At 35.0% G+C, this 23365-nt stretch overlaps 1 protein-coding gene across 5 annotated transcripts in view; it reads right to left on the bottom strand.

Moving 5' to 3' along the window:
* The window catches only part of ANKRD17 (ankyrin repeat domain 17), a 181541-nt gene that overhangs the window by 28139 nt on the left and 130037 nt on the right, over window positions 1-23365 (bottom strand). For all 5 annotated transcript variants that reach the window (XM_066232624.1, XM_066232625.1, XM_066232627.1 and 2 more), the window contains 8 exons: window positions 20787-20898; window positions 20508-20653; window positions 14073-14215; window positions 13357-13570; window positions 12703-12878; window positions 11381-11543; window positions 8887-8982; window positions 7372-7488 (listed from right to left, as the gene is read on the bottom strand). In XM_066232624.1, the coding sequence (XP_066088721.1) occupies window positions 7372-7488; window positions 8887-8982; window positions 11381-11543; window positions 12703-12878; window positions 13357-13570; window positions 14073-14215; window positions 20508-20653; window positions 20787-20898 (1167 nt within the window). The remainder of the gene's footprint in view (window positions 1-7371; window positions 7489-8886; window positions 8983-11380; window positions 11544-12702; window positions 12879-13356; window positions 13571-14072; window positions 14216-20507; window positions 20654-20786; window positions 20899-23365) is intronic.

Here is a 23365-nt window from a genome sequence, read left to right as displayed (position 1 = left end):
GAAATTGCAAATTACCTTCCTGCTTGAGAAGGGCCATTGTTACGCTAATGTTGCCAGAGGAGAGCCCACCCCAAAGGAAAGTTTTAAAAGAGGAGAAAGAGAAAGAGGAGAGAAGCCAAGGTGGCAGGGAAAGAGAAAGAAGCTGTTAGCAGAGTAAGAAGCCATGTTGGTAGATGGGGAACCAGGAGTGAGGGACTTTGAGACTGGTGGGGCCTTTGTTTCTAGGAGGAACGGGAAAAGATTCTCCTGGTTGTGGAACCGGAGAATGTGTCAACAGCTTTGTGAGCTCTGAATGAATAAAGGGAAGTGTTTTCCCTGTGTGTTTGCTTGTCGGCCGGTAAGAGACTTGAATAAAGGAATGGCTGACCATTTTTTGGCCCCACTGTTTCTTTACTGTCTGCCTGAATCCAATGGGAACTTGCATATGAATGGCCAAACAGCGGCAACTACTGGCCATGTATATATGATGGGTGATATTTAAAAGTAGGAACTGAGCACATGTAACGTAGCTACTTGCTTTAGTGGGGCACCCTGTTGGTCCTCAGAAGTGCTTTCTCTGCATGAGCAGCAGTGAGGGAGGATGTGGTTGTCTTCTCTTGCTCTGATTTTGATGGAATAAAGGGGTGAGAGAGAAACAGTGGAAGTGGAGGTAAAGGGTTTATCAGAAAAATATTTTTAAAGCAACTGAGGCTATAGATATAAAGTGTGTCCAATTCAGAATTAGGAATAATAAAACATTTTAATCTATATTATGTCTGTACGAACATAAAAGCCTTGAAAAAAATACAAGAAATAGCTTTTGGGGAATCAAAATAACAAATGAAATTCAAAACTCTTGACTCAGCTAGGATGGATTTTTTTGATTTGGCTGGATTTTAAAAGTTGTACAGTGGCAGGAGGTAACTGTGATTAGTAACCAAGGGAGAGGGAGACATTTTTTAAAAGTAGAAAAGTTAAAAAATAATTTAATAAAAAATAGTAAAGTTTAAATCAGTAAGCAGGTTCTAATCTAAGCCCACATGGCTTAGACTGGGGTGGGGGGATATGATGAGCTACAGTAGGTATTAGTGTGTGGGTGTGGCTATCTTAGGTATGCTCATGTCTAGGCTTTATGGAGTTCAGTGGAAGCCGGCCTTTTGCCAACACAAACTCAAGTTATCAAACTTTTTTTCTTTCTAAATATTAAAGTTCTAGGACTAGTATTTTGATAATCTTATTGATCTTACTAACCTTTGGACTCACTAAAAAATGGGAAACAAATTCAGAAGTCTTAGTGAAACATTTTGGGAGAGAGATCTCAGACTATGGCTGCAAAGACCTACAAGGCATGGAACTCTCTAAAACTGAGAATTAGACAAGATAGATACAGACTCAGGAGGCATCATAAATTTGCAGGTAGTTGAATCTAATGAATTTAATGAGATTACCAAAAGGAAAAAGTTATAACACTATATATGTGTATATTTATGTGTGTGCACAAGGGGGGGGAATACCTAATTAATACTTGAAAAAAAGAAAAGAAAAAAGAGTAAATGAGACTTTAGGGAAGCCATATTGGGCACCAGAATACAATCAAGAAAAAGTGGCTTCAATGGGAAAAGAGTTTTATGAAGGACGGCAAATCAACATTGGCAAGCATCACAAAGTATCGGTAAGAACTGAAAAGAGGTAACAGGATTTGGCAGTAAAGATGCTGTTGGTGATCTCTGTCATGGTTCACTGGAATAGTAGGGAGTAGGCAAATGATACTGGATTGAGGAATAAAAGTATAAAAAGTAGGGTCAATAAGATTACTCTCTTAAAAAATTTGGAGATGGAAATAAAATACTAAGTTTGAGTTAAAGTTTCATTAGGATATTAGGTTAAGATGTAGGCAGAGGGCAGTAGTTAATGTAATAGCAGACACTCAATATAAAAGCGTATGAGGAGTGGTAATAACTTATACATGATCCCAAAGAGAACAGATGAAAACAGAATAACTAAACCGTGAAAATTCAAATAAGTCTGGAGGCACAGGAAAATAAGTAAGAAATTCAGTCTACATCCTAAATTTTTCACAAGGTACATGCAGGGGCCTCATTTAACTTATTAGGGAACTGGGAATATATGTGGAAGAGGGTAGAGGCTTTGAAGGAGTCAAGTTGTAGAATAACCTCATTGTGGAAAAGAAAAAGGCACTAACCCCACTGGTGTTTTTTAATTGAGGGTTGAGAGTTAAGATTTTTAAAATGAGAATTTAAGGATTTAGAAACAAGTAATCCAGACTAAAGAAATATCATATGTGCAAATGTAAATATATGAAAGAGAAAGAGACATGTGAGTAGATGAGCCTGGAAAATTAAGATAGGAGAAGCCGAATGTTTAAAATTTCCCATGAAGACAAATGAAGAGACCAAAGGTTTGAAGAGGGAGTAAGGCAATCTCACTGGTCTATTAGAAAACTAAGGGAACTGTGGAAGAGGTACACTGGCACAAAGGAGGATGAGACTGAAGGCAAAAGGCGACAGAGGAAGAGATATTTATTTAAAAGGGAGCCTGTTACTAAGCCTACTGCAACAGTGAGAGGGGATGACGTAAGAGGATGGAACAGAGCTCACACAGCAACTGTCAAAGCTCAGGTAAAGTGACAGTGATGATGATGATGACACGACTCTATTTAATGTGTACGGGGTTTAACATATGTCAGGCACTGGATTAAGTTAATTTACGACATTAACTCATTTGATGGTTGTAAGGAATGGGAAGCAAGAAGTGAAAAGCTGAAAGGGATATCAAGAGTTCATTTCTGAATAATGAGTAGTGATATCAACAGAAAAGATAAAAAAATGAGAACAGAATCAAAAATTTATTGATAACTTGCTATTTAATGAGCATGGTTCTAGTCTCTTAAAACTCTTCAGTAAACTAGACAAAAACATACCTTCCCTCATGAAGCTGAGGAAGCTAATATTAAGTGTGTATGTATGTAGGGGGGAGAGGCACACAGATAATAATTTTAATAAACACATTGCTGTTGACCCTCAATATTCATGGGGGACTACTACTCTTCCCTCACTGCTTCTCTCACCGCAGATAACAAAATCTGAGGATGCTTAAATCCCTTACATAACATGGCTAAGTATTTGCACATAACCTATGTACATCCTCCTGTACACTTTGTATCATCTCTAGATAGCTTACTGTAGTTTTTAGGAAATAATGACAAGTAAAAGTCCTGTACATGCTCAGTACAGACACAACCATGGTAGGCCTAACCACACAGTACATGTGAGCAACAACATAACATTGCTCCCCTACAGATATGTTCAATCCAGATATAGCTGAATCTACAGAGGCAAAACCTGCCGACCGTATGCAGTTTTTTAAAGAGGGTTATGTAAATGTAAAACAAATACTAAGAGCAGACAGAAGAGAAGTCTGTATATGGAGATAGATAAAAGGTTTAACTTTTAAACAGGGTGATCAGTGTAAGCCTCATAAAAGTTTAAGCAAACATCTAAAAGGTATGAAGTATTTCAGGCAAAAACAGCGACCATACTTACATAAGGTATATTATTGTCAAGTAGACCTGCAAAGTTCCAGCAGCCAGTGTAGCTCAGAATAGTAGAAAATGACTGTCAAGAGTATCAGGGGGTTTGTTCACCTAAGGCCTGACAGGGCATTTTAAAAAGACTTTTTATCTTTTTATTCTGAGGGTTTTGAGAAGAAGAGTGACCATTTGATTTAAACAACATAAGAGGATTACTCTTAAGTGCTAACCAGAGAATAAAGAGCAATATGGAATCAGAGAGACCAGTTAAATAACTATTGAGGTAATAATACATGTAAAAGATGATATTTACTTCAACCAGGGTGAAAGGTGATAAAAGTGATGAAGATTCTAGATATAGTTCTAAGGTAAAGGTAATAAGAGGTTCCAACATAATAGAAAATAGGAATCAAGGATGACTTCAAGGATTTTAGCTTGAGCAACTACAAGATAAGAGTTGTGGGTTTGGGGTGGGCAAAGATGAAGGAGTTCACAATGGGACAGCTCTCTGGGTTAATGATAAAATTTGGGATCAGGTGGTACATATTTAAAGCTAAGAGGCACGAATGACCAATGGATAATGAAGCAGAACACATAATAAGCTAAGGGCTCACCAACTAAGAGGGGAGACAAGGAGGAACTAGCAAAGGAGACACAGAAGAAGTAGGAGAAAAACCAAAAGTGTGTAGTGTAATGACCAAGTGAAGAAGAGAGTATGTCAGGCATTATTAGGTTTAGGATTATAGGATAGAGACCAATCACTGAATTTAGCTACATGAAAGTCACTAGAGACCATAAAAGCATAGTCTGTTTTGGTGGAGCTGTGGGAGTAAAAGCTTGGCAGGAGTAGATTCAAAAAAGAGAAAGAGTTGGAGATAGGCAAAATAGATATGAGGATTGCTACAAAGGGGAGTAAAGAAATGTTTGTAGTTAAAAAGTGAGAATGGGGGTTGGAAGAAACAAAGTTTTCTTTTTAAGATGGGCGAAATAAGCTTGTATATGTTAAGAATAATTCAGGAGAGAAATTTAAATGATATAGCAGAGAGAAAAGAGAATTGCTACAACAGCATTTTGATTCAGGGAGAACCACATGGGATCTAGTTCATAAATGGAGGGACTGGTTACAAAAAGTTTATTTAGTAACTGGGCAGAAAGTATATGGGCACTGGGATTGGTGGGTGGGTAGATGGGGTGGAAAAAGTCTTGGGAGTTTCCTGATGCTTCAGTTTTCTCACTGATACAGGATGCTAGGTCATCAACTCAGTGTGAAGGAGAGAATGTACTCCAAGTCAAAGACTAAAGGGCAAAGTGATAGTGCTGTAGACAGTTGAGATGATGGATTAAACTAGACACGCACAGAATGGCTCCCAGGCAGCATTCAGGGGTTTGCTGCCACATATTTAAAGTAAAATTAAAATTGGTCATCAAGGTTGAATTTTTTTTCCTTCTATACATATTTAGTTACTTGGGTACAGATGAGAATATAAGGAGAAAGAAACGAGTAAGGAACAGTGAACAGTAGTAGGTAGGATGAATTAATCCTATAATTTATTGGTAGGCAGTGTTGCCAGGATTGTTAGAGATAGAATTCTAGGGGAGCAAAGATAAAAAGATAGAAAACTTAATCAGAGAATAAAATGTATAAAATTGAAGAAATTTAATCAAAGTATAAAATGCACAAAATTGATATTGTAGAATGGGCATTTAATTACTCTCTTATTTTTAAATGTTAGAATATCTAAGTAACAATTATTTGATGAATTGTTTCATTTGCATTTTTATGAATCTATAAAACTTTTTCTACAGCTAAACATAACACTTATTATTAAATAAAATCTTTATTTTCTCATACCTTCCATGTTTATACATGACATTAAATACATTTAGAATTTATTGTATACTTGTGGATTACAAAGTAGGAAACAGCTTTTAGTGGGCAATGCTCCAACCGATTGAGCTATCCAGACAGGGTTTAGTTTCTTTTGATTTATTGTTTGAGAGACACAGCGAGGAAGGGAGAGAGAGAGAGGAAGAGGAAGGGAAGCATTCATTTGTTGTTCCACTGCACTCACCGGCTGCTTCCCGTGTGCACCCTGACTGGGGATCAAACACGTAACCAAGGCAATGCTCTTAACCAACTGAGCTAACGAGCCAGGGTCCAATGTGCTCATTTTTATAAAAACTTCAAAATGGCCAAAAAAATTAATTCTTGTTTGATTAGAATCTATACCAGAATTTTTTTTTTTTAAGCAAGAGAGAGACAGAGACACACAGACAGGAATGGAGAGAGATAAGCATCAACTCATAGTTGCAGCACCTTAGTTGTTCATTGATTGCTTTCTCATATGTGCCTTGACCAGAGGGGGTTCCAGCCAAACCAGTGACCCCTTGCTCAAGCCAGTGACCCCTTATTCAAGCCAGTGACCATGGGGTCATGTTTATGATCACATGCTCAAGCCAGCGACCCTGCAGCTCAAGCTGGTACCCCCACGCTCAAGCTGGATGAGCCCGTGTTCAAGCCAGTGACCTGAGTTCTCAGCACCCCAGGCTGACGCCCTAACCACTGTGCAACTGCCTGTTCAGGCTATACCAGAAATATTTTAAATGAAAATCTCCAATACTGAATATAGTTTACAGATAATAACAGTATATTTCCACATTTAAATTAGAATAAAATCTTTAGAATAATTTATATTTTCTTTATGCAAGATAAAATATATAGTTTAGTAAAGTCATCAAGTGTAATAGTAAAAAATGGAACTTACTCAAATCACAAAAGGTTTTAACTATCACTATATCTTTTACAAATTTAAACAGTGTATGTTAAACTGTATAGCATTTTAAATCCTTTTATAAAAGATGAAATATGACAGAATATGTATTGTATAAAATTCAAAGTCAGCCAATTCTTTTCCTGTATAATTTCTACATATTTCTACTACATTCTTGAGGATAGTTATTGATGGGAATGGAGAGTAAAGAACCAGCTATGGGACTATCCAAATATTATGTTGGGAATGGATGGGAATGATGCTGTAGTTTGCCTGAAAGAGAAAAGTACAAGAGAATTGATCCATTTAAAAAATGCATTCAGCCCTGGCCAGTTTGCTCAGTGAAGAGAGTATTGACCCAGCACGTGGATGTCCCATGTTCGATCCCCGGTAAGGACACACAAGAGAAGCAATTATCTGTTTCTCTCCCACTCTCTCTACCCCATCCGCAGCCAGCGGCTTGACTTGTTCGAGCGACAGCCCTGGGCACTGAGGATAGCTCGACTGATTTGAGCATCGGTCACAGACAGGAGTTGTTAGAAGATTCTTGTCAGGGCTCACGCAGGAGCCTGTCTCTCTATCTCCCCTTCTCTCACTTAAAAAATACTAATAAATAAATAAATAAATAAGAAAAAAATTTACTCATTAAACATTCCACCAAAGGGTTGTATTTCATTAGTTGGCTATGGCTTAGTGCATTTGGTACTTCTAATAAAACTTAGCAACAAATTACAAGGTCTAGGATCAATGAAGTATATAGACTTGGATGGGGGTTAACAGCTCATTAGCTTAGAGAGGACTAAAATTGAGCACTATAGGCTAGGTTTTCTGACTTTCAAATCAATGCTATCTCTATAATAAAATTTTGTTAATTTGAATATAAAGAATGTTCTTTTAAAGATATTTAAAAATACTCCTAATTCTTTCTATTATTTGAGCCAAACTTGGAGAGAAAACCATGTACATAATTAAAGCAAAAGCAACAACAAAAATGAAACAAGAGTAGATTACAAAGTAAGAGGAAAAAGTAGGAAGGCAATAAGTATATTCAGATGTAAAGGTGATCATTACCTTTTCCAAGTCTAACTCCTCTAATAAAATGCTGGCATTTTTGTTTGCTTCAGCAGCCTGTCTATCTTTGGCTTGTACTATTGATTCCATACAAAGATGACACTTCTTCAGCATCTCCTAAAATGAAAAATTAAGATGTTTCCAGTCTCAAAAAACAATTCATGTTTAGAGAGATTCCTGAAAACATGAAGATATTAATTAAGGTACTTGAATGAAGGAACATAAGCTATAAAGATCAGTGGTAAGACAAAAACAAATGCATATAAAAACATTTTAAAAAATGCACATGCCTATGGAGATGTTCACTTGAAACCAATGTACTCTTATCAATCAATGTCACCTGATTAAATTTAATTTCTAAGCAATAAAAAGAAATGCACAAGCAAAGAGACTCTAATGTTCTTCAAAATAATCACCACTGACTGGTACTTCTGAACCTACTACTATTTACTTCTATAATTTGAATACAAGAAATTTTACAGCAAATAGAAGAGCAATAATTTATGTCAGCTGGTTAACGGGCTTAAGGAAAAGGTCAATATCAATAAAACAGACAAATTTTACAAATTCTGAAATACTTAACTGACAAGAACTGTTGTCACATATTAAAGTTTTGTTGCTACAGCTTCATGTGCAAGAATTTTTTCTCAGTGATTTCATTTTCAGAAGACTGTTTTTGATAGGAAAGAGCTATTTCCCTATTAAGACAAAAAGCCTTATTTTTAACCTTCTCCTACCTTACAAAAAAACCTCATGGTTTCCAGGAATGTTAATTATCATAGGGAAATCTAAAGGCAGGCAAGACATTGAGTTACCTGTTAAATAAAATCTATGGGGAAAAGCTGCTCACTATTACATAATAACTGCTAAGAAAAATATGATAAGACATTTTTATATCGGTTGACTTCTTTGGATTTTCAGACCACGTCTTATAAACTTAAAACCAAAACACTACCAAGGTAAGCTCTCAATCAGATCTCTCACAAGAATAGAATTTATTTTATTTTACCTACTCTTCCTGTAAAAATCCTAACCAGATCATTCTTTAGCTGACAGTTACTCCAGATTTTATCTTATGCTGAAGACATTCAAGTTTTATTCCTATCATTAAAAGTACATACTATGTTCATTTCTGTTTAGGTATGAAAGAAGAACCTACTGGGCTTGTTATTTCAGAATATATTATCAACCTGGATAAACATACATAGATTATAGCACTAATGAATAATAACAATTGCTGTAGATTGTTTAGTATTCACATAAAACTAAATTAGTTTAGTACCATTTAAAAAGATAAAGTAAATCTAACACAGAGAATATTTTACTGCTTCATTAGCAATAATGTTAAGAGCCTCTTAATAAATAGCATACTTTATTCCCAAATAATACGTAAATGAAAATTGCTATATACCACACATTATAGTTCAAACGAAGACTGTTAGCATGGGATATTTGTATATAAAACCAAAGATATCCCTAGCTCATACAATGGGATGAACTTGACCAATATATTACCTTATCAGTGATGGTTGCTATGTATCTCATGCATTCAGAATCTGATGGAAACTGATTGACTTCTTTAACTAAGTAGCGTACCACCTTCACATGACCCTAAAAAATAGATATTAATGTCATATTTAAAACAGACTCTAACAGAATTCAGTAAATCTACAGTCTATCTTAACTAAGAGTTCTTTGCCATTAGTTCTACAAAATAAAGACTTAATCGAGCATTTTTTGCACTACAAATGAAAAAGAGGCTTAGGTTCTAATAAGTTAAATCTATATTGTTCATTCTCATCACACTCTCCAAAAAAAGCACAGAATAACCTGACTTAAAATATAAATCACTCTAAATAAAACAAAAAATCAAACCCCAAAATCAGTATGAAGAAATGGGGATATGTTGAAAGAAAAAGAAAAAACACTTCATTTTCCCCTAATTTAGTAGAAATGAGCTTCTGTTCAATTCTAAGCATTGATAAGAGTAGATATACCTGAAACCTACATGATGTTATTAACCAATATCACCCCAATAAATTCAATAAAATTTTAAAACAAAGAATAGAAATAAGTTTTGTTCTCTCAGATAAAAACTGAATGCACAGCACTGCAGTAGATAGTGAAAGAAATAAAATACTTTCCTAAAGCATGAGCTATGATTATATTATTCATTATAACACAGTTCACTAAGAAAAGTTCAAATTTTTCACACCAGCATTCAAAAGGCTTCTCACTTTTTCCAATATGCACTACTGCTCTCTGACACAATACCTGTAAGTTAGCCAGTCTGTATAAACCACTGTTTATATTTAGTATATTTTCTCAACTGCATCTATTCATTTTCATCCTCACCCTTTGTATCATTCTTTGACATCTCGCCAACACTTCTACAGTACCTAAATTATTTATAAGGGACAACTCACAGTTACCTGACTTTTGTGTGGATCTTAACTCCCTGATTAAATCACAACCACTAGAGTTGCCCATGGTAGGAACTAAAAAAATAAATAATGGAATGAGTACAAGAGTATAAAAGATAAACACTGTCCTTAAATAGCTAAGTCTATCTGGAAAGGTATAGACATTAGAGTATATATAGTTACAGACAACGATACATAGTTGTCAAACACGATGATAAAGATAGTAACAGATTGTAGAGCTTCTACTTTTAGGGGATTGGGTAACAATGTGAACTCAAGTAGGCTAGAAAGAGGTTTGGAAGAAGGAAAAATTTATATTGTATCTAAAGAATGAATACATTTAGAAAAGTTAGGAGGGGCATGGGCATTCCAATGATAAGAAAAAAGGTGATGTGAGAGAAAGGAACAATGACCAAGCAAGAGGACTCTCCAAATTATGGGCTCATAATGTGAAATGAGCTTAGAGCACTACAGTATGGTGGCTTTGAATAACAAACTAAAAGTGGATTTCAAAGTACTACAGAGACTAGGGAGACTGGAAAAGGTTCTTGAAGATGAATATTAACATAGTGGAGTGGTTAGGAAGATTAACTTGATAATGATATGCTAGCTTGCTTGGAGAAGAGGCAGGTATCCAGTGAGAAAGAGTAAGTTTGACTGCTGAGGAAGAGTCAGTGGCTGAGAAATCTAGAATACCCAGGGAAGAGGTGGTATAAAAAGCCAGAATCAGCCTGACCAGGCGGTGGCGCAGTGGATAGAGCATCGGACTGGGATGCGGAAGGACCCAGGTTCGAGACCCCAAGGTCGCCAGCTTGAGCGCGGGCTCATCTGGTTTGAGCAGAAGCTCACCAGCTTGGACCCAAGGTCTCTGGCTCAAGCAAGGGGTTACTCGGTCTGCTGTAGCCGCACGGTCAAGGCACATATGAGAAAGCAATCAATGAACAACTAAGGTGTCGCAATGCGCAACAAAAAACTGATTGATGCTTCTCATCTCTCCGTCCCTGTCTATCCCTCTCTGACTCTCTCTCTGTCTCTGTAAAAAATAAAATAAAATAAAATTTTAAAAATTAAAAAAAATTCTTAAAAACAAAACAAGCAAAAAAAAGAGCCAGAATCAGAGAGAACAATAATAACAAAAGACATGATTTCTTGCAATTTATATAGTAAAATTTTTCAATACAACAAAATAATATGGAATCTACAGGGTTTTTACCTACATGTCTCAGAATGGCAGAACTCAAACTTATAAACCCTGAAATAATATCCTTTTCCAGTAATAAACTGAAACTGCATTCAAGAGATCAGCCAAATTATTAAGAAATTACTTATATACAGTTCTATGCTATGTACTATAAAAGGAGAAAATAAGTTTCTCTTGCTTCCACAAAATGTATTTCTATTTCTGAATTAGTACACTTGATTTTCAATAGTTTTAAATACTGGCAGCTGGGTTTTCATTTAATTTCCTTTTTCTTAGAAATTAGTCAATGGTAAAACTGTTTAGATGAGTCGTAGGTGATCACTAAACTATGCACTTCCAGCTTAACTGAAAAGCATCCATGTGAATGAGGATAAAAGAATTCTACCTTTCTAAATGCTGCCATAAGAGGAGTTATCTTGCGGTTATCTGCTGCATCCACATCGGCACCTGCTTGCACCAATAACTGAACCACATCAAGGTGTCCACCATTTGCTGCCAGCCACAATGGAGTGTTCCCCTTCTTGTTACGTACGTCAATGTGAGCTCCCCTAAAGGAATGACATGGATATCATTGTTTAAAATGAAATGACATAGCTAAAAATAAACTACGTAGTATAAAAATATTCTGTGAAGATGAAAACTGTTTAATATTCAAGGACTAAAATGTGTTTTTCTCTCAAAATAACATTACAAAGAGTTTCCTATTACTGAAATATATGCCACTGAATTAAAAAAATAACCATATAGCAATAATTGATTTTTATTTTAAAAATGACTCAGTATAATTCTAAGTTTCAAATTCTGAGAAAATGTGAATTTAGTGAAACATAAAAGTATGTCCTGTTAATATAATTAAAACATTAAATAAACAGCATCCTAGAGTCACAAATACTATCCTAATAGGCAATTACATCTGTTTCAAATGACTCGTATTCATGTATTCACATTTAGCTTCAGAATAACATGCAGGTTTAGAACTCAGTGTGCATCATAATAAATAAGTCTCATGCTGAAGGACTAATAGTTGTTAGTGGTTACTACTAAATACTACTGCTCAGGACACCATGCAAAGGTCTTTAAGAAATCCAATTAATAAGCAGGCAAGTATCTTAAATAAGACTCATGGTAAATGAATAATAGTAGTTGTTAGTGGTTACTACTAAATACTACTGCTCAGGACACCATGCAAAGGTCTTTTAAAAATCCAATTAAACAGGCAAGTATCTTTGGAAAACTGCCAGACAGCTTCTAAGTGACTGACAGCAGAAACAGTCCTGGATCTTGTCTGATAACTTGGAACTGTTATTTAAAAGCCCAAGTTACTATAAAGAACATGAAAACAAACAATGAAGACTTAGATTATTGCCACAGTTTTAGCACTTGAAGTGGTACTCTGCAAAATTCAAAACTGTAGGACATGTAAATGAATATGGATGACAATAGCTGGATGTTCAGATACTTTATTATAGTACTTTAAAATGTATATACACACAGAGAAAGAAAAAATATTTCTAGGTCGCACTGAAATAAATTAGACAATGTAGCACAGCTCTGTGTGGGTAGAAAATAACAGAGGTAGGTTTAGAAAATAAAACATGTAGTTTATAGTAGTCTTATTTGATTTTTTAATAGTCACAATTTGCCCAGAGAGAACAGTAATCACAAGTAACACCATGGTCACATATGAAGGGTATGGTAACATCATACCTGCCAATGAGAAGCTCACAGAACTTATAATGCCCTTTATCTGCTGCTATGGTTAAAGCTGTATCTCTCGAAGAGGGCACTGGAGGGGCATTAACATCAGCACCTTTATCCAAAAGAACTCGGCCCACCTCTGCATATCCGCCAGAGGCAGCTTCCATTAGTGGTGTGAGTCCAGTCTAAGTTTAGTAAAACAACAACAAAAAAACAACAACACATAAGACAAAAGAAAGAGCTAAAATGTTAAAGAACAACAGTCTGGGGGTGCAATCATGGTTGTTACAAAGACTCAACTGAATGTCAACAATGATAGTGTCTCTCTGAAGTACAGTGTAACCTATTAAAGGATAATTCAACCCAATGTCAATTTGTTTTGAAAAAAATCTGTATGATACAAGCATTTGGCATGTTACTAGCACTTAATAAGTATTCCTTCTTTCATAATGGTATATAATTTTCACCTGATAATCCTAATGTCATTATTACCTATAAAAATTATTGTATTTTTGAAAATTAAAGCTTGAATGAGTCATAAAGAGTGATTTCTGATTAAATATATATGTGAGATAAATGTTACTAGGAACTGAGCATTTTGCTACTGTACACCTTAATTATCAAACCAATAAATCCATGTATAAATCTCAAGCTTTTTCTTACCTTAGCTCTGTGTTCCACATTTGCTTTTCTATCAAGCAGAAGACTAACCACTTCTGTTCTTCCTTGGAAGCAGGCTAAGGTAAGGGCGGTGTTCCGATTGGTTTCTATTTGAGCATTTATGTCAGAGCCCATGTCTAACAGTAGTTTAACTGCGGCTGTGTGCCCGTTCATAGCTGCTAACATCAGAGGAGAAATGCCCAATTTGCTACCAGTTCTGGGGGTGGAGGTATGAGGAGAACAAAAGGGAAAATACACATTTTAAATGTACCAGAAAATTGGATGATATTTTAGAATTCTATTTCAGGATATAATATTCTTTATTTTTCAGAATTATTTAAAATAATCATTTTTCTCAGCCCTTGAAAATCTTAGAGATAATACCAAGACTCTATCACAAATATTTTATCACCCAGAACTAGAATACTTTCTGCATCTCATTCAACATGACGACTTGGGTGACTATTAAGATGGACTTTCCATTTTAAATCACATACTTGCTTAATAAAGACTTGTAAGAACGATGTTTACTTTAAGTACCATAAGAAATAGAGTTTCAACAGTTTGAAATATGTAAAAAATTAATCTTAATCTCTAACAATTTGGATTCTAAATTTATAATGAAAAAATTTCCTAAATATGGCATTAAAAAGATAATTGTTCTACAAATATCATTTTAATATAACACTCGTAAAGGGTTTGTAGAAAATATAACTTGCCTAGAATTAATTTCGGCTCCTGCATTTAGCAATATTTTGATAATGTTCACATAGCCACCAGAAGCAGCCAGGCTTAGAGGGGTGTAATCAGAAACATTCCTGTGCTCTTTATTTGCCCCTCGAGCTAACAATAACTCCACCACCTGGAAAGAAAAAAAGAAAATATGTTTTCTTCTTACAGTGAAACAATTTATAAGGTGTGTATTTTTTATTTCTCTTTGTTCAGGTCTATTTTAACAACGGAAGGGAAAGTCCTTCTTTCATCTTTTGCACAAACTCGGCTTCAGATGATAGCAAGAAGTCTTGTAAGCCAACGAAGAGACAGCTTTCCAAGTAAAATCCATTTAGAAATCTGACAAAATGGCATGTTAGTGAAAGATCTGGACTATATGTGTTCTCAAACAATGCTATTTTGGAAATAGTACTTCTGTTATTCTAGCACATAATAGTAAAATAGAACATAATTTTTTTCATTTGAACATGTGAATGTCTTCAAAATATTTTTTAAACTTACAATCAATAACTGTTTTCAAAAAACTGAAAAAATTTTCCCCCAGCATTTTATTATGAAAATTTTCAAATACATAGAAAAGTTTAAAAAATTAGATATAGTCACCACCTAGGTTCTACAATATTCTACTATCCTTACTTTTTCACATTTCTCCATCTTTTTTCTATCATTTTATAATGTATTTCATCTCAAAGTAAATTGCAGACACCCTCCATTTTCCTTGAGTACATCAGCAAGTACATCATTAACTAGATGATAATGTACTTGTTTTCAGTGTTTCTAAGTGAAATTTTAGGTAAATTTTTAAATGAAACAATAAATGCTAAAAACTTAAGTGTACATTTATTGAATACAGATACATTCATAAACCTAATGTAATTTCAATCCTTGTTACTCATGCCCATTCCTAGTCAGTCCTAGCCACAGATTAGTTTCATCTATCTTAAGAGCTTCACACAAGTACAATCTTGGTGTTTGGGAATCATCTGTGTGTACAGTAGTACAAGCAGAGCAACATATGAATTTTTAAAGATATGAGCTGCGACTCAGTCCATATTTTTGTTTGAAATCCAAGCGAAATTCCGATACGAGTCATGATTCGGGAAGCTGCCGCTAGTTGGTGTGTTGGCACACGAGTCCAGTATCAGCAGCACAACACCAGCATCTCGTGCTTTCTCACGTGTTACCCACAGAATCAAGTCAAATCTCATGCGCTGTACTCATTCTTGCATCATTTTTGCATTTTTTTACTAACTTTTTTTGTGTGCTATCATGGGGCCAAAGAAAGAGAGTGTAAAGGACAGTGGGGAGAAGAAGAAGGGAATAATGTCGATAGAAGTAAAGCAAGAAATAATAGAAAAACATGAGCGTGGTGTACGAGTGATTGAAATGGCAAGGCTGTACGACCGCAATACATCTACAATTTGTACCATCCTTAAACAAAAGGATGCCATCAAAAGCGCAAATCCAGCGAAAGAAACTACAATTCTATCCCAATTAAGGACAGATGTCCATGAAGAAATGGAGAAGCTTCTGCTGGTGTGGGTGAAAGAGAAAGAGCTGGTAGAAGCGTTGGAGGAGATTGTGTCCCTCAGAAAGCTGATGGGTCGAGACTAGAGGTAGATGAGGGTGACGTAAACGAGCTCGTCGAGCAACATGAGAAGGAACTCTCAACTGAGGAGTTGAAGGAGCTACAGATGATGCAACATACGGAGCTTCTGAGGAGGAGGTAGAATTGGAGGAAGTGATTTCTACAAGTGAAATTAAAGACATGCTGGCAATGTGGGAGAAGCTTTCAAGTTTCATTGAAAAGAAACACCCAGAAAAAGTTTCAACTGATCATGCTTCAGCACCTTTTAATGACAGGTGTCACATTTCCACAACATTTTAAAAGGCAGGCCAAAGCAAACCTCTTTGGATAGATTTTTATTCAAAAGTCCTGCAAGTGAAAGTGCTGAAAGTGCAGCCAAAAAGGCAAAAGTAGGTGATGATTAAATGAAAAATACATGTTAAGCTTAGGTTAAGTTTAAAGTTAAGAATGCATTTTTTTTACAATTAAGTTTTTGTGGTTTCATTTAAAGTATAGAAAGTGCAGTTTTAGTTTTGTTTAAAGTAAAGAAAATACAGTTTTAGTTTACATGTAGTGTTAAATGAAGTTTTAGTTTACGTGTCTACAGTGCCTGCATCCCTTCCTCCCTCCCTCCTCCTCCGCCATTCACCTCCATTAGCTGCACTTGTCTGTCTCCAAGGTAAGAATACAGTACTAAATAACACTTTTTTCTTTTATTTCATATATTTTGTTATACATTGGTAAAGTATACATGTGTGTTTCTTAATTAAAAACATGGATTTTTTCATAATTAACTATGTTTGGGGATGTTTCAGGGGGGTGGAATGGATTAAATCTATTTGTTATTTTAAATGAGAGAAATTTGTTTGATAAACAAGTTGACTAACTTACGAGCTCAGTTACAGGACAAATAACTCGTATCTCAAGGTACCACTGAGCTGTGTAGCATTCCGCTAAAACAAATATGCGATAGCTTATCTACTTTACTGATGACCTTTAGGAATTAGTTTGAGAATTTTGATTGAAGTTGCTATGAACACTACTGTGAAAATATATTTTCGCAGCTAATAGGTTCTGCCTGGTAGTAGAATTTCTGGGTGTATGTTTAGTGATTAAGAAATCGCCAAACCTTATCTTAAACTAGTTATACTATTTACATTCCCATCAAAAAAAAAAAGTGAGATCTGGTTGCTCCACATCTTTGGCAACATTTGGTACTGATAATATTTATAATTTTAGTCTTTCTAGGGGGGGTGTGGTGGTATCCCATAGGAGTCTTAATTTGCATTTTCTAATAGCCAAAGATATTTAGCATTTAAGTGCTTTTTGGCCATTCATAAATCTTTTGTCCATTATGTCTTAAAATGTACCAAATGACTATGACAACAGATACTAGTATTTTCATCTTCTATTTACAAAAAAGGCACAGAGAAGTGAAGGATTATTTAAGATTAGAACTCCTACCTTTGCTCTTGCTATTAATAATATATCCTAAAATACTAATTAGGAAATAAAGAAATGTTAATAAACAATGTTTTGTCTTAATACTGGCTAAAACTTTGTCTGAATAAAGAGATGAGTAACTTTAGATATGACTTTCTGTCCATCACGTTTTTTCTTTTAGAGCCAGTTAACATAAGCTAGGTGGCTTATGTACCAAGACCACCTAGTCTTGTATATAAAAACAAGACCAAAAATATGGCATCAGGCCATTTTATTTTACAACAAATTCCTTAAGCAATAAAACAGAAAACCTTAATCATATTTCTAAAGTTTCTAGATTCCACTATGAAAGTTAACTGATCTTAGTTTTCTCTCAGAAGGAATGCCTATTCCCATTATGTAATAAGCAATCAATACAAAAGAAATTAGTTTGTGATTTTATAGTAAAATGACTTCCAATGCTTTACTAATTATTTCAAAATACTTAACGGTTTTAATAACACTAAATCAAAATAACCTAGTGTTTTAGGCAAAATTATTACCCTAAAGAGACTTCAATAACTGTTATAACCCCATCTGTTCCTTTTCTTTTCTTTTCTTTTTTTTTTACAGAGACAGAGAGAGAGTCAGAGAGAGGGGAAGATAGGAAGAGAGAGAGATGAGAAGCATCAAACATCAGTTTTTCGTTGCGACACCTTAGTTGTTCACTGATTGCTTTCTCATACGTGCCTTGACCACAGGCCTTCAGCAGACTGAGTAACCCCTTGCTGAGCCAGTGACCTTGGGTCCAAGTTGGTGAGCTTTGCTCAAACCAGTTGAGCCCGCACTCAAGCTGGCAACCTCGGGGTCTCGAACCTGGGTCCTCTACATCCCAGTCTGATGCTCTATCCACTGTGCCACCGCCTGGTCAGGCCCATCTGTTACATTTTAATAAGAACACATAATGATTATGGTATACTATAAGCTTTATTATATGTCTTTGAAAGAAAAAAAATCAACTGATTTATATTTAAAATTTTTTTATTTATTGATTTTAGAGAGAGGGGAAGGGAGAAAGAGCAAAATCGATTTGTTGTTATACTTACTGATGCATTGATTGGTTGATTCATGTATGTGCCCTTAATGGAGATCAAATCTGCAATTTTGGCATATCAGGACAATGCTAATCAACTGAGCTACCCAGACAGGGCTATGATATTTTTTCCATTTTTAAATTTTCTTCATTTTTTATTTTTATTTATTTTTAATTGGATTTTTTGGGGTGCCATTAAGAAACTTAGATAGGTTTCAGGTGTACAATTCTATAATACATCATGTGTACACTGCATTGTGTTCACCACCCCAAGTCAAGCCTTCCGTCACCATTTCCCTCTCTTGCCCCCTCTTTTGCCTCCCCCAGCCTCCATTTCTTCTTGTAATCACCATACTGTTGTCTGTGTCTATGAGTTTTTTCTTTGCTTAATCCCTCCGCCCTTTTCACCCAGCCTCTGACTTATTTTTGATTCAACATTGAAATATCTGTTATTATATAAAGCAGTTATTAAAGCAAGCTACATAATGACTGATAATTTCAACTAAGTCAAAATTTTACTTTCATAATATTTCAAAACAGAAGCATTTATATTTCTAAGATTTTCCATTTAATATTGTTTAATTGCAAAATTTTCTGCCATCACATTTCAAAAATAATGAAGACCTATTTTTTGATGCAGTAGAAATAATTTATCAAATGAAATAGCTTATTTTTTACTATCTTAATATTATTTGGTTAAAAATCCTTTTATCACAATTACCTTCACTGTGGAGTACAGAAAAGAATAGAAAAAAAAAAGACAAATATATTCATGTTATCAACCACAAGAAATAGCATGATAGGCAGGGGTACGTTTTACTGTCTCTTGTGCAGAACACCTCTATTAGCCAGTGCATCTAACCATCCTCACATACAATAAAAACTCCAAATGTAAAGAAAGCAAATATAATAGAAATAGTCAAAGCAAAAACTGTATAAGTTATGCTGATATTATCACTAGGCTCCAACTCTTTTTAACCCACAAAATAAGGGGTATCACCAACCTCTATTTTCTATACATACACCATTTTAGTAGATTGTCTATTATTTCTGTGCAGAAATTATTCTGTTAAAAAATTTTATTTATTACTTTATTAAAAACCCTAGTGGGTTTAATTAATTAGAATTCAACATAACCTGATGTGCTATGGGCAGCAAAGGAGTGGAGAGAGACAAGTTTACGATGCACAAATAAGGGAGCATTTAAGATCTTGCTCCTGGCGTTATCAGTTTGGTTCAAATAAAGTCACAAAAATTTAAAAAGAAAAAAAGATGCACAAATAGGAAACGAAAAACAGTTCACCAATTTGCTGGTCAGAGTACATTTACATGTATTTTAGGGGGAATAAATACTGAGAGTGTGTGAGATAACCAGGTGAAGGGTTTGGAAAAGGTATTCTCAAGCTAACAATCAAAAGAACAGAATATGTTTCACAGAGACTAGATGACTGGCAAACAGACTCAAATATCTGAAGATACAAGGCAGTAAGTAGTTCAAGAACAGAGGTAGGAATAGTGAGGAAACTTAGGGAAAGCATACTTCAGCTTTGATACATAAAAGAACTTTGTAATAATTAGGATGGTGGGGGAAAACAATTTAAGCTAAGTAGGAAACTGACCCGGATGATCTTGAGTGCTTCCTAATAAATTTACCAGTCAACAGCTCCCTGACTAAGAAGCTGTCAATCTACAGAGACAACACGACTGACTAATCAAAAGCCTTAAATCCATTGTACACAGGATTAGATTTTAAAATTTAGGTCATCCCGCTGATTACTAAATGCAAAAAGATACACAGGGAGTGTACACTGTGCTTTCTTGGGACTCCACATGATCACACCAGTTGTTCTATCTTACTTATAACTCTAAGGTCAAATGATCTTATCTGAGAATCTTTCCTCCAGAGCTGAAAAAAAGTGGGGAATAATTAAAAGACAAGAGTCCTCAGAATGACTAAAAACTGAAACACAGGGAGCAATAGTGACTGAGCTTATGTACCTCTCATCTCAGGTGCTCTGGGACAAGAAAAGCTGAGTGAATATAGATAGACCCCGCTTATCAGGAGCTTCCTGATTTGTTTTAGAACACCTTAATCATTCTCTTAGCCTGAATGCAGCATGCTGGCATTCCTACAGCAGATACTGCTGTTAGATAAGCAGGATATAAACAAGGTATGATTTTCCTGATGAGACAGAGTGTGGTAATACTGATACTTGTCCTTTTGCTAATAGATAAGTTTCATTTACTGTGATAAATCTAAATGTCAATCCATTGTTACCATAAAATCATGTAAGTTAAGGCACATTTGTTAAAAAAAATTTACACTGGAGAAAATGTTACCTCCTGTCTTCCCCCAGAACAAGCCAAAGATAGTGGTGTGTCCTTGGTTCTCTCTGACTGGGCTTCAATGTCAGCACCATTGTCCAGCAGTATTTCCACGACACCAACATGACCGGCTGTAGCAGCCAAGATGAGTGGAGTAAAACCTGGAGAAAAATAACAATATTCTCAATACAAAAAAGGAACAATCCTACTTTCCATCAAAATAGGACTTAGAAGTAGTAGTATGTTTTCACAGAACCTAAATATTCCAGAGAAACATTAAGTTATAAGCCATACCTTTCTTGTCTCGGTGCTCAATACTAGCTCCTCTCTCCAGCAGTGTCTGTACCAGCTCCTCATGACCACCAGCACAAGCGAGTGTTAGCGCTGTGTCATGATTACTTTCAGTCTGTAAACAATTAATAAAAACTGTTAATATCAATTCCACAATATGTACATGTACCAAATACAAACAAATAGATATGTACCACTCTACTGCAGTAAACATTTGGATAGTAGTTTTATTTCCATTAGTGATCAACTTGTGATCTTTTTAAAGGCTAAATATAATACTTCAATTTTATGGACGATTCTTGAAACAAACATGAAGAAAAATATGATTTTCTACCATATGCTGTTTTCAAATACATGATTAAAAGAAATACTACGGACTCATTTTTTTGCTTCCAGCCATTAATGGCAATTAAATGACAGTGGTTTACTCAACTATTGCCCAGTTGAGGACAGAAATGGTTTACTCAACTATTGCCCAGTTTCCAGGCTGTAGTGCAGGAAGAGGCTACCCAAACAGAGCCTGGTAGTCTCCCTGAGTTGAGAAGATAGTTTGGAGAGGTCAAGGTGCTAGAATTCATGGTACTGGAGAGGAAAATGCTACAGAGTGAATACTCCAGAGATCTGCAAAGGGTCCCCTTGGATCTTCCACTGAGTTTTGATCAGCACATATGCATGAGGCCAAGGAAAGACCACCAAAAGGGATCAGGATCAACAATACCCAGAGCTTATACAGGGTCAGGAATAGTTTGGTTCCCACCCTCCACAGTAGAAAGACCTCAAAATACAAATGATAGTAAGTAAAGTCCTCAGCAGTGAGGCCATATTAGCTGTTCTGGACCCAGTTTAAAAAGCTGAAAATCAAACCTTGAATTGAAAAAATTGTTTCACAATAACGTAACTGTTTTCACAATAACTTAACTTTCAAGAACAAAGCTCCCAAATACATAAAGGAACAAATATATATACATAACATACAGAGTTTTGGGGAAGATAAAGACTATTTTAATTGAGAAATGACACTGTTTATACACAGTTTAGTTCTGCCTTCGGCTAATGGTAGTAACCAATACTGGATTCACTAGTGATCATTACTCTATCATAATGTACATGTTATTTGGTGAAGTATCGAAGTCCTCATACTTTTAGTACTCTAAACGGGCACTGCACCAAAAAAAAGGTAACTATTAGCAACATGTAGCTATTAGAACTTGAAGTATGTAAGTGTAGCATGACTGAGGAGCTGAGTTTTAAATTTAATTTAAAATAAATTTTAAAATGGTTACTTGATTTGGTTATTGAAAACTTTCCAAGTATGCTTAGAACAATGTATTATGAATCTACTTTTTCAACTTAAATCTACTAACTGTACTTAATCAAACTAAGTGCAAACTAAGTTATTGCCAATGAAGTTCAAATTGAGGTATTTTCGAAATAGGGTAAAAACCATCCCAATTTGCTCAGGGGTGACTTATTTGATACCTTTGAGCTATAACTATAACATACACATTGAATTTTGAAGATTTTTAGTATGAAATAAAAATGTAAACTAACAGCAATATTTTTGTATTGATTACATGTTTAAACAATAGTATTATAGAAAAATTAAGTTAAACAATATATATTCTTAAATTCATTCCACCTAATTTTGTTGGCTTTCTTAACTGTGGATATTAGAACATTTTAAATTGTATACATTTTATTTTTCTATTGGACAACACTGTTCTAAGCCATCTTACCTCATTTTTACATATGCACCTCTATTATAGCACTTAATACTAACCTTCCTTATGCTATATTAGTTATGTATCTATCACCCTCAGAGGACTATAAATTCCTGGAAGGTAATAAACATGCCTTATCATGTTTGCATTCTCCACCTATAACTAATGCTTTATTTTTTAGAAAATAATAAATAATAGTTAAGTTGAATGAATGACAACAGGGTCACACATTCAAAGACCATTACTAATAAAACAAAAGATTATACAGGATGGGACAAAAGTAGGCTTGCAGTAGTTTGTATGAAAAATACAATGATTAACAAATACTTTTGTCACACTCTGTATATATGAAAATACGCTGTATTTATTTGTATTTATATATAAATTATTAATTTTATTTATGTAATAAATATATAAAAAGGTAAGGCATATTTTCCCAGAAGGGTCAATAGCTCTAAAAACCAAACTCCATTATAAAAAAAAAAAGAATAACAAAAGACAAAAGGCAAAATTGATAAAAGAGTCAAGAAATAAGAGAAGCCTACTAGTCAGTGATGAAGAGGGTGACCGCAAAAGCTGCTCTGCAGAAGAGGCTGGCAGAGAGCAGAGCTACTGACTGCAGAGATCAGGGATGGCCACAAGGGAGAGATGCACCAACTACAACAATGGAGAAGGACATGAATACTTCAATGAGTGACAGCTCTGATTGTGTTAGTATTTGATCTTCATTTCAGGTTTATAAGGAAGAAATCATTATGTCTGATTTCAGAGAAAAGGAGACAAAGGTTCAGAGAAATAACCTTCTGATGGTCACACAAGCTAATAACTCCTATATATGCTGGCTTTAAAAACCAGGAAGGT

Source organism: Saccopteryx bilineata, chromosome 5 (genome assembly GCF_036850765.1).
Source record: "Saccopteryx bilineata isolate mSacBil1 chromosome 5, mSacBil1_pri_phased_curated, whole genome shotgun sequence".
Taxonomy (NCBI): Eukaryota; Metazoa; Chordata; class Mammalia; order Chiroptera; family Emballonuridae; genus Saccopteryx; species Saccopteryx bilineata.
Note: the sequence above shows the minus strand (reverse complement) of the source record. Positions and strands in the feature narration are given on the sequence as shown.